This window comes from Pipra filicauda, unplaced genomic scaffold, assembly GCF_003945595.2.
Source record: "Pipra filicauda isolate LSUMZ 115617 unplaced genomic scaffold, ASM394559v2 scaffold65_size3143899_pilon, whole genome shotgun sequence".
NCBI lineage: Eukaryota > Metazoa > Chordata > Aves > Passeriformes > Pipridae > Pipra > Pipra filicauda.
Genome location: NW_024104820.1, coordinates 1,285,893 through 1,298,861, shown reverse-complemented (window position 1 = coordinate 1,298,861; position 12,969 = coordinate 1,285,893). Strand labels below are relative to the sequence as shown.

The window sequence follows — 12,969 nt, the reverse complement described above, 5'->3', positions numbered from 1 at the left end:
GGAGAAGCTGCTGAGTTAAACCTCTCAGTTAGAAGTGATTTTTATGTAGCTATCATCTAGAAAAGTAAATAGGTATTTCTTATTATGACATGTCATTTTTTATGGTACCTGGCAACTCTCTCTGCGGAAGTGAATTCACGAAGGTTGCGATGAGTGGCTAACATAAATAGCACTCCATTGCTTTGAAAGAGACATCCATCATGAGGGAATGATTTTTTAGAATGGTATTGTTAAAGATGGCAGCCTGAAATACTGGAGAGCAAACAGGGATACACAATACTTTTGAAGTAACCTTTTGAAGAGGTAGAAATGTTGTCGAGTAGTTTAATAAGTGTGTGTTTCTAATGGGAAATAGGTTCATAAATAATGACTTAACAAGTTAAGTGATAGCTTTTCTTTGTCTTTAAGCACCACAGATTTCCAGTTTTGAGCTTGACATATGTGAGTGGCATTCTGACCAGCTGACTGAGCCTTCTCAGTGGGCACAGCTGCAAGGTGAGCACAAGATTGCCTCCTGTTCCCTCCTGAAGGATTGGAGCAACAATACTGAAGGTAGGAATTAAAGTTAATCCAAAATTATTAGCTGTTATGAAAAATATGGTGCTTTTTAGGGCAAGATTGTGACCCAATGCTGAAACAGAACAAAACTACAAAAAGTAATTGTATGCATTTCATATTTAAATTAGCTTTTGATTTGGCCATTTGGTAAGAGTACCGTGAACATACATGCTGGTAAAACATGAAATATTTTAACATAAGAATTAATTAATATTTTCAAGTATTCATGAAACATTTTAATGTAAGAATTCCAGTATAATCCAATAACTGATTTATTATCCAGTTAATTCTCTTTACGAGAACCGTGTAAGAATTTGGCAAAACGAAATTAAATCCACTTAAGCCAAGTCCTTGGGTGTGGTTTTTTTTCTATTTTGTTCTGATTTTGATACTTGGCAGTTTTACTGGTGTAGTACTACTCTGAACATATAGTCAGGAATTTCATCTTAAACCTTTCATTAGGGGAACTGTAAAGAAACAATTATTATACAAAATAGTTTCTTACTCTTTTTTTAAAGTAAAATTTTGTCAGTAAAATTTGTCCAGTTGCAATTTTCAGAAGTAAAGAGCATCTCTTGTTTTTGAACTGTGTAGTGCGTGTTTTGAAAGCTTAATGGATGTAAATCTCTAAGTGTTCTAATGTGAAATGGAATCATCTTGCCAGGTGAGTGTTTGGCTTGTCTACTGAGACTGCCTTCAGAGGGGTTAAGTGGGGCTAGTTGTAACAGTATAATTTGTGATGTAGCTTTGAAGTACTGATAGTGAGGAGATAACTGCTTGAACTTTGAACCCACAGGAATGGATCACATCTCAGTGATAGAAGCAGAACGAATGCTAGATATTGTTTTTATTATAGAAAGGTTTCTAAAATAAATTTTAGCATTCATTTCAACACAGTCTAGTAACTGTAAATCAAGTTATAATGGAATAGCAGGCAAAAGTGCCTGAGTGTATACACTGTTAAGATGAATTTTGCATGTATGTACAATGGAGAGCATATAGAGTAGTCAAGCAGACTTTTTTCTTTTCCTCTTTAAATATGAGGAAAAAAAGTCACACCACCTTCCAATTTCCAATTATACTTTTAATTTGATTTTGTTTGAAACATTTCTCTGAAAGGTGTTTAATCTGTGCCATACTTTAACACGACACCTCAAGGGCTAGTAACGGGTATGGATTTCCCTTTTATGGCAATATTGTGCTAACAGAAAAGATACTGAAATTCTGTAAGTGGCTTTCACAGGACTAGGTCTAGGACTACACCAGCAATGTCTATAGAAACAGAACATATCTGGAAATGTTGGCTCTATAGGTGCTTGGGCATTATTGTATGAATATGCACAGGTAGCTGCGTAGGCTGAATCTGTAACACAGACGGCTGCTTGGGGACACTGTGCTTCCTTGTCATCAGGGAAAAAGTAAAATGTGAGAAGAAACAAGTGTCAAAACAACACATAGAATTTAATTCATCATTAGCATTGCAAAGTATTGAAAAATATGAACTGTGACTGCTTGCCTCTCAATACTTTCAGTATTTCTATTCATGCAGATTTGTTGAGGCATAAATGAAGAGGCTGAATATTAACTAAAATTCTACAAAATAAAGAAATGGGATGCAAGCTGAAAAAATGCCATGCTTGAGGTCTCAAACTTGCAATGCAAATAGAGCTTGACTAAGGTTTATTTTCTGATTTTGATCAAAGGTTTCGCTTCTATAAATAGAAAAAGGTAAGAAATGAAATTATGAAGTCAAGGTCTACACAATTTTATATATAAAGAAAGGATTGCTTATAGTCTTTGAATAATCCTCCTTTGCTGGTGTTCTTAAATTTAATAAAATACTTTCTGTCTTTGGATGACTTTTTTTCTTTGTTCCTTTATTGCTTTTCTCCAGTGTTGTAGGCACTTTCTCTATCACTTTTTCTCTTAATTTCTCTAGTGCCAAAAGTTCTTACAGAGGTTTTATATTCCCCTGCAATACTGTTCAGAAAATACTTTTTTCTTCTGGTTTTCTTTATTGATATTTCATGCATGCTGTGTAGTTTCCATAGTTCATGCTTACATTGGATTAAGCTGGTTTCGTACATCTAGGGTAACACTTCTTTAATAGCAAAATTAGTGAAACAAAATCTTTGCATAAGAAAAATGAAGATGCAAAAAGAAATCAAAGGAAGTGCCAAGTTTTTAAGGCCAACATTTCAGATAACCAGTGATAAAATTTACTCAAGTTAAAACGTGAAAAAACAGTGACATCATTAGGTTATGTGATTCTTTTTCATTATCTTTTTTCTCTCTCTTTTTCTTTTATTTTATTCAAAGATTTAACCCAGGATTTCTGAGTTCATGAAAATTCACTTTCAAAGAGTAGAAACAATGAGCTCTTTTTTCCTCTAAATGGTTGAGTGGGAGAATTGTTGCAGGGCTTTGGTTCAGAGACTGAACAGGTCTCTGCTTGGGAAGAGAACTTGTCAGAAATGAAAAAGTCCCACTCAGTGGCTCAGTTTAAACTGAAAGCTCAGTATTTACTCTAAAACCAGTAACACAGATTCAAAGTTGTGTCATTTGTGAAATAAAAATCCCACGGATTTAAGTGGGAGTGATGAGATTTGAGTCAGAATACGGTTAAGATAGAATTAGTTTGCTAAATATTTATAGGCTTTTAGTTTTCAGCATAGCAGGATACTGGCAGGTTCACCAGCTCACCTCAGCTCTAAGATGATGCTGGGCTACCTCAGCAGTAAATCATAAGCTCTGCTTCTTAGTTGAGCGCCGGTGTAGTCAGTGGCTGATCTTTCTGCAGGACTCCCAAGATTTTACTTACAACAGACAAAATTTTCCTTCAAAATTGAAAGAAACAAGACTGTTTAGCTAAAACCTGATTAAGCAGCCATGTGGAGAAAACAAAAGACCTGTTCTGCCTTTAAAAACAGGGAGAAGTTTGGCACTTCAGAAAGAGCAAGTTGGGAAAACTTAAGAGAACAAGTCATAAAGAAGGTCAGAGCATAAACACACAGTAATATGCTATGCAGTGTCTGCATTGAGGGAAATTCAGACCTTAAAGGTCTGAAAGGTACAGAGGTACAAAGTTTGCAACAAATGAAATAAAACTCTTCCCAATACCTTTAATCATTATAAAACTACTTGATAAATGTTGTCCAAAAGTAATAATAATAAAAAAATCCCTGGAAGAGGGGACCACTGTTCTGCTTTTACAGGCTATAGAGAAGAGGGGAAAAAAAATAATAAAAAAGTCAATTTTCAGTTTCTGTAGTCTTCATTTCTGAAGCTAGGCCTCAATTTCTCTAAGAAGCACTCACAATACTTGTGTGAATTCTCTAAAGAACACTCAATATGCCTCTTGGACACAGAATCATTCTGGATGCTTCATAGAACTTCTGTTTATCTAGCGCTGTTCACTTGCTTTCTCCTCTAAAAACCATGTCAGCTTCACTTTGCCCTGTTTATAAAGATTCAGGAATTTGAAATGAAAAGGGAAAAGAATGTTAATTATCATTTGGCTCAGAAACTAAACTGGGTTGGTTTTATAATCACATAGGAGAACACTGAAGTTAGACAAAGAAGCAGCAGTATAACTTCCTAGTGTTGTTGCATATTTCTCCTATGCACATGAAAGTATAGAAGTGTAAATGCTTTGTTGATATGTGTCAAACAGAAAGTTGGGTTAAATCTATAATACTAGTTTACCTTGAGATTTGCTTGTGTGGCATGAAATTGCAAGCTTAATTCCAGTGAAATTGCAACCATGTTTTTCAGTGTAAATCATGACCTAACACAAGGAGTAAACTGGCAACAAAAGGAAAAGAATGTTGTCCTTTATAATAATGAACGTTTTCCTTGTGAAATGACACTTTCTCCCTTCACCTTGAGATTGTGCAATATCTGCATTTGAGATAAGTTTTATTTAGAGAAAGGAACACAGAAACTGCTGACTTAAGACCTTTAATCAGTTCTTGTTTACTATTTTAATAGTTGCTTCAGAAGGCAGCAAACATTCAGTGGCTCAGGAGCAGGGGGAAAAAAGACCTGATATATTCAGTTAAAAAGTATTTAGGCTTTTTATTTCTGACAACTAAAAGACACTGTTGAGGGTATGTAGTACTCTTTTAGATCTCAGTAGGAAGGCTTTTATAAGGGGCAGTAGGTCAAGAAGAGCACAAATTGCTTTTCTGCTTCAGATGGAAAGACAATATACTTCTAACATTTTGTTGCAGAAATTCTGGCTGAGAAGTAAAGACCTTGATTACGTGGTGGTGATGTGACTGCCTCCTGTAGCAATAAAGCAGAATGCCTTTATTATTTTTTAAGTATTGGTGTAAAAAGCATATTTTCTGGAAGCCACAGTGGAAGTAGGAAGAAAGCCCAGTTTCCACATATATTTGTCATTAGGTTACAATTGAATGACTGTGAATGTAAGGAGACTGAGCTGAATGTGGGGCTTCTAACAGCTTTTAACATGCAAAGTAACAACTTCGAGATACTACCAATTGATATAATTTTTGGTTGCTGGGGCTATCTGTGAGTAAAATGAAGATCTATCTTTGTAACAGGAAACACTTAGATGACATCAAAGTCACATAAACAGCCTGATGATCAAATTCAATTCTTGCTGGGATGGGTCTATGGTTTAATTATGTGAAAGCAGTCTTTATTTTCATAGACTGAGAAAAAAAAGAATGTTCTGTGAAAAAGTGACCTTTCTCTTCTTTCATTTTTCAGGCCGTTTTGAATGGTTAGAAGCTAATGACAATGCATTATATGAAAGTGCTTATCTAAACAACTCCATGTGTCATTGCTCCAGCAAGAATTGCCATTTTCAGTTTCATTACTCCATGGCAGATAGCAGCGTTCTCAAGGCAGTACTGTTTATTAATCAGGTAATCATGCATTCATTTCCAAAAGGTAAAGGCATGGCAACACAGGTGTTACTAGACAAAATGGAAGATACACCTGCTACTACATGCCTGCCCCCTGAATTAGTTTGTGCAAAACAGTACCTTGGTACTGTTCCACTGATCTGTGCAATTGCAAAGCCTGGGTATTTGCCATCTCAGCCATAAACTAATTTGATGGGTGAATGTTCTGCAATAAGACTTCAAGGTCACCCCCAAGCTATTACTGAATTAAATAAATTGGGGATTTCAGGGGAAAAATCCATAGTAAAGGCTTTTCTAGCCTTCTTCCTGTTCTGGAAATATGAAAATAGGTGCTTTTGTCTATGGAGACACAGAAAAAAAATAAGTTGTTGACACAGGATAACTGGAAAATTCTTGATTAGATACTTGATTTGTTTTGCCCAAGTCTTAGAGAAGTAATTTTCCTATTCTTTTACCTATTAGTAGATAAAACAGCCTTGTCAAACTGCAACACAAATCCCAGTTGAGCTATGTTATTTCCATCTTTTTTACCTCCCTTACCTTGTAGAGGCTTTCTGATGTTCTCTTTTGAAAGTCTGGTTTAATAGCTTAATATTGATGCTTTGTACTGCTACTTAATGAAAGTAAGAGCAATAGAGCTGGTCTCATTAAGTTAATGGCTCTCATATCTTGGTGTTGGAGTTGAATTCTTATCACCCAACAATACATTTGTATTTAAAAAGTGATCTACTTCATTCACAAAGATAAGATGCTAAAAACCCCAAAGGGTAACAATACCAAGAGGTCTAAACATAGGAACAGGTAATGGAAATAATTTATTTCTTTCTGACTGACTACTCATGAAAACAGCTCCAGGTTCTTCTGTGTTTCATTTATAAAAGGGAATAGTTGTATTTTTCGATGACCCATTACTGTACCAGGGAATTGTAACATAATCAGTGTTCTGGTCAGAATGCATGGAGATTTGTGCCATAGTACTTGCCAATAAATTCCCAGGTATGACACTCATGGCAACCTCGAGACAGAATCCAAATCCTGATTTTAGTGGTTCACCTAAGTAGGATCAGCAGACCCAATTTAAGAGTTTTCTTTTCCTGAAAATAGAGCAAATTATTTGAGCCAAAACCATAAGAAAACTGATATTTGAGTTCCCATACAACTAGGAGCCTAGATCGAACCAACTAATTTATAAACAGGTCCTTACATAAGCGTAAGAAGAATATTTTTGGTGGTTATTACATCAGGTCAGTCCATTCTGTTTCCATAGATTCTCTTAGCCCTTTAATGTTTTAGTTATTTAATTTTGCCTTCAGTAAGAAGTGTTTTTATTGCATATAAAGTTATTTAAAGCTGATGCAAAATTTGCCAGAACAATATTAAGAAACTTCTGTTGATAGTTTCAAAAACAAAACCATATAGACTCATATTTGAGACTTCTTAAGCAGAAAAGAAGGGAGAGTTGGGGTTTACACACTTTGCTACTAAATCATTAGGTTGTTTATGAAAATGAAACGAATCTTCAAAGCTAGCCAGTATTGAGAAACAGAAGTGAAAGGCAAGTGTTGATTCTGGCCCTGGAAGACAACAGAGCTGCTGCCCTGGAGGCTGTCATTCAAGATAAGTTCTCAATTGCCTGTTCCATGCAGTTTCTCTGCACATCCTATTACTGTATTTATTGATCAGAACCACTTGTTTTTGAATAACTTTTGCAAAGTCCCAGCACTGACAGGCCTGACACAAATGGAGACTGGATTACACTTAATGTAAAGTTTTACTACTGTTCTTAGAGAACAAGCACCACAGATGTTGTAAATGTATCCCTGGCCTTCCTCACCCTTTCAACAGAGAGAGCAAAGAAGAGTGAACGTATTGTCTAATATAGATATCATGTCATCAATTGTAAGACAGGGAATCTAAATTGCTCTTGGGTTTAAGAAGGACAGGGAAAATGGACTCCTTTTGCCAATAGAAACCTATTGTTTACTTACATTTAGCTTGCAGTCCATTATAATCTGCAGTTTTTCTTCTTTTATTGCTGGCTTGGCAAAGTTGCTCTTCATTAAAGACTACTATTTGACCATTTGATTTTTCTTTCTTAACTGTGATTCATATGTCTTTGAACTTTGTCTTATTGGTTTGAAACTGGGTTCTGTATACTGAGATGATTTTAAATTCTAATGATGTCCTTCAGATTTCTTGTAACTCCTCCCAATTTAGTGCTATCCACATTATTTTAAAATTTATTTGTCATTCCACTCTCCACACTTTGTGGGTTTGATGAAAAAACCCACAAACATTACACTCACTGAATGCAACTCACTCCTCATTAGAAGCAGCTAATGTAGGTTTCTCACTTTCTAATTCTCTAGCTGCTTACAAGATTGCCATAAGTAAATTTGTTCATTGTCTTAAGAGTTGTTCAGCAACTTGGCTATAATTGCACAGTTTGTATTTTTCCCTTAACTGCAATATATGTCCTTTGTTGTGCCAGTTCTCTAGTTTTCCGCACATTCTCCTCAGGTTCTCAGAGCTGGCTGCTGATAGTGAGATATTCCCTTCATTATGTAAGCTTTACTTAACACTTCCTGATTCCATTCCAGTTTCAGTACTTAATGGCTTATAGATATTTGTAACATTATTCTTCTATTTCAGCCTTGTTTACATTCCCTTTTGGCAATATTAACTGTTCAACTAACATAAAATATTCATAGAATCATAGAATATGCTGAATTGGAAGGTACACATAAGGATCATTGGAGTCCAAGTCCTGGCCCTGCACAGGACAGTTCCCAAGAATCACACCATGAGCTTGAGAGCATTGACCAAATGCTTCTTGAACTCTGTCAGGCTTGGTGCTGTGACCACTTTCCTGGGGAGCCTGTTCCAGTGCCCAACCACCCTCTGGGGGAAGAACCTTTTTCTAATATCCAACCTAAATCTCCCCTGACACAACTTCAGGCCATTCCCTCATGTCCTGTCACTGGTCACCACAGAGAAGAGATCAGTGCCTGCCCCTCCTCTTCCCCTCACAAGGGAGTCGTAACTGCAATGAGGTCTCCCCTCAGTCTTCTCCAGGCTGAACAAACCAAGTGACCTCAGCCTCTCTTCATATGGCTTCCCCTCAACGTCCTTTACCATCTTTGCTGCCCTCCTTTGGACAATCTCTAACAGCTTAATGTCTTTCTCATATTGTTGAGCCTAAAACTGCCACAACATTCAAGGTGAGGCTGCCCCAGTGCAGAGCAGAGCGGAACAACCTCCTCCCTCGCTAGGCTGGCGATGCTTTGCCTGATGCCCTCAGGACACAGCTGGCCCTCCTGGCTGCCAGGGCACTGCTGACTCATATTCAGGGACCCTGAGATCCCTTTCCCTGGCAATATTCTCCAGTGTCTTGTTCCCCAGTCTGTCCATACAATCAACAATATCAATTGTCAGTTAAATTTTAAAATTTTCTGTGAAAACTGAAACCAAATAAGATAATGTTAACTTCAGTCTATCATTTGCCATTCATTACTTGTTTATTTCTCCCATTAAGTAATGGACTTCTTCCTTTTATCTTTACATCTTGTATGGCTTAAAAAACAGATGAAAGTTAGACAATAAAAAGTAATTTCAACTAATGTTTATATGTGCAATCATATTTGTACCCTAATGAATTAAAATTTTTCTGGGTGTTCACCAACACTTGCAAAAACCACACAAGTACCCTCCTTTACAGAAGTCACAGTTGATCCATTAATCATTGTGGGGGAACAGATAAATCTTTGTTCCAAATTGCTCTCTGAAATGAGAGAAGCAGGAACAAAATAATGGGTGCAGTTGCACAGTAGTGCATGTATCTGTAAAGAAATGTCAAAAAAAAAAAAAAAAAAGAAAAAGGTCTATTTCAGAAATGGAGTATTTTAGCAAAAGTCATGGCAGTCTCTTCCATCCTTCGAATCTGACTAGTGTTATCTCAGAAAAAAACATTGCTGGGAAAAGGAACAATTCTTGCCCATTTTAGTTTTACAAAAAATTGTTTATCAATAGTAATATATCACAATATGGGGAATAGAGTGAAGGTATCTTGAGCAACTGCTCCCCTGCATAACTGAAATAAATCTTGAAGGAAAGTACCGGAAAAGCAATACCTTCCACATTTTAAAAGAAAGCTAGTGATGCAAGGAATGTGCTGGAGGTGCTAACCTATTTGTTCCAAAGAGGTAGAAGAATCTGACAAACAGGACGAATACTGCAGGGAAATATTGTAAGGAAGGGAAATAATAATATTGGCTTCTTAGAGCTGTATAAAATCAGAGGGTAAAGTTTGCTGCATGGAACAATAGACAGTTTAAAATTTTGGTACATCTGAGGTGACTTCAGTGTAAAATACTGCCTTAGAAGGTCTGGATACTAACATGTGAACAGAAAAATCAAGTTTACTGCTACAAGTTGTTCTTATTAAAATGAATTTGGGAGAAGGATGGTCATGGGGCTGGATATCTCAGCTGTTATTTGAATGTGAACTAAGTTATAGTATCCAGGTGCATACAGCGAAAGACACAGCAAATGTAGAGTATTTCCAAAGGGTATACAAATGCGTTTGGAGCGTTCATATATGTAGGTGTGGGGGGAATACAGTAGCTAAAACAGTCACTTAACCACAGGCTATGGTTTTTACCTGCCATGCAGTATGGTTCCTAGCACATCATCAGTTTCTGTGTCTTATATGTACCTACTGTAGGCTAATAGATTTCCTTTGGAAGCTGAATTATTTAGGAAAATGAAGTAAGTTTTACACAGAATGAAGTGTTCTCAATATTGAAAGACTTTTGCTGAATATCTGCTACATGAACAAGTGGACAAATACATCCCATACCTAGGTGGAAACTCACAACTGACTTTTAGTTCTGAAATCAAATATGTCATGTGGTTTATCCAAATTTGATCTCGTCTGTAATTTAGTGTTTGGAATAAAGGTATTACCTTGGCTCTGTCTTGCAGTGTTGCAGTTTTCTGATCTTTGAATGTATTTTCAATAGAGATTTAATCTTCCAGTGTTGTTAGTATGTCAGAACAAGACTGGTAAGGAAAGAACTTTAATTGGCTGCACATCACAAATCATGTCAGTGTAATTCTGCTGGCACAGACCTCGCAGACTATCAAGCAGTAGACAGCATCTTTCTCCTCTTTTTTATATTACAAGACAGGAAAGAAGATAAGTGTCCTTGTCCATAGTATTGAAAACATTTCACATTCCTATCATAACCCCATTTATTAGTCTCCTGTAAGATGAATTGGTTTTATACTTTCAATTTCTCTCCATACAAGGGATTTTCCCTTTCTCTTACTCTGCTTTGAATATTTTTCTGAACTGTCATTAATTCTGTAATATCTTTTGTGGAAAAATTATGACCAATATTTCCAAAAAGGAGTCTCAATATTGATATCTGTAATGGTAAGTCTGTTTGTATATATAGCCTATATTAAATTTTCCAGAAGTTTTTTCTGTCCTTCTGGTTTTGGTCTGTTTTGAAGCTGTTCTTGAAAAGATTTTGTGTAGGTATATGAAGTTCAAACTGCTACCTTCTTTTCTTTATACTGGACTAAGTATGTTCCAGACAGGATCATGACCAGAAGCAGGATGAGCACAAGCTGTTTTTGCCAGATTATTGAATCAAAAGGGCTTTGAGTGCTTGCATAAAGGCAACCTTACCATATTTAGCAGTCTTGTTTTTATCCTTAGGAGGTGGAGTGAAAATAGGGATTAAGGTAACTCAGAACATGACTAGAAGTTGTCAGATTGTACTCTGTGTGCTTGCTTTACAGATTTTAAAAAAAATGTTTTAGCACAACTGACAGACCCCAAATTCAGTTCTAAGAAAACTAAATCTAACACAACCTAATATAAGCAGTTATTTATGAACAGGAAACTTATGTAGAGAGCACCGTGGAAAGATATTGTTAAATTAAGTAATAACATGGCTTAATTTGCATATTAATTAACTTTAATTCTACCAACTCCTGATAACTATATTAGTCTGTTTAATCACAGTGAACATGTCTTGTTTCTCCCCTCTCCCGTAGACCTCAGTGCAAAGATTGCAAACAAATATATGAAGTTCTATTTTCTCATATAGAACAACTTGGTCATTTGGTTGTATATATTGGTCATTTGGTTGGGATATGAAAAGATCAAGAACAAAAAAATGGCCTTGATAATTTCTAGAGGAACAAAAAATAACTTTATAACATTGTTTTCTACATTTTACAGGAGGAATATGTCTTATGGGAAACCAACATCATGACTAAGAAGGAATGGGTCAAAGTAAATATACAGCTACCAAGAGGACTAGAAAATTTAAAGGTATGAATGAAAAAAAGTACATGCTCAATTTTTGGAGATGCTTTACTTTATTGTTTATAGAGCTTCTAGGAAAATGAAAACATTGTTAAAATTATATACATCCTGAATATCTTACTGTTTCTTCAATATGAGTAAATATCTGGTTGTAGCTCAACAAAACATCTACACAAGCATCGCATGCAGAACCTGCTGATCTTTAATAACATGCAAGAAAATGAATACAAATCTCACATGATTTGGTTAGTCTTCTGAGTCCATCTCAGGTGTTATTAACTCATTTAAATATATATACTATTGTGTAAGATTATGTAAATTATCTTCTCGGGATTTCAGTGAAATTAGGTAAACTACTAATTGAGAGGATACCTCCTCCTTGAGTTTACAGGCATAGAGAAGAATGTTAATTTGCAACTACTCAATTCTTATATTAATTTACAAGTTTTCATTTTAAGTAATTTTTAATTTACATTTTTTTTTGTCATCATGGCTAGGCTAGTGGTTAGGTTGCAGCACTCTCACCGCTGCGACCCGGGTTCGATTCCGGCCAGGGAAAAACTCCCCCGGGCAGATGGAGCTCGTGAGCCCTGTAAGGCCATCCATCTAAGAGAAGGTCACTCTAAACAAACCTACGTCCAGAGGACCTCACTGCCACTGTCCAAGCTTACTTGGCCCCGGCAGATGAACCTCAGGATTAAAGGGTGGGCTCAGTTCAGCGCACGCTGTGTCTCACCTAAAAAAATCCACTGCGCAGGCTCGAAGGGTTAATGACCTTTCCCAAATCTTCGCTCGCGAAGACTGGCCATACCTACCTACTGCTGTCACTCAGAAATAACCAGTTAACAACCTCATAGGAATTATACACATAAAAAGAATGAGCTTATTTTTTTTTGTAATTCTGCAAATAACCATCATATTTTACTGTTTCAACAATCAGTTGAAAATATAATCTCTGTGAAAGGACAAAGACTAAGCCTACTGCAGGAACTGATGTTTCGACAGATGTTAGAATAATGCATTTCAAGAAGCTAGTAGGTTCTCAATGCATGTTGTTGCCCACCTCTCCTTTTCACACAAGGACAAGTGTGAATAAACAAGCAGATGTGTAATTAGGCTATCTATAGTATCTAAAAATAAATAAACAAATAAATATTAACTAACTAACTAAATAAA

The 12,969-nt window shown here is 36.1% G+C and overlaps 1 protein-coding gene across 1 annotated transcript in view; it reads left to right on the top strand.

Moving 5' to 3' along the window:
- Positions 1–12,969, top strand: part of MALRD1 (MAM and LDL receptor class A domain containing 1) — a 242,574-nt gene that overhangs the window by 16,126 nt on the left and 213,479 nt on the right. Inside the window, exons 6-8 of the mRNA XM_039388522.1 lie at positions 409–552; positions 5,296–5,453; positions 11,707–11,799. Of these exons, the coding sequence (XP_039244456.1) occupies positions 409–552; positions 5,296–5,453; positions 11,707–11,799 (395 nt within the window). The remainder of the gene's footprint in view (positions 1–408; positions 553–5,295; positions 5,454–11,706; positions 11,800–12,969) is intronic.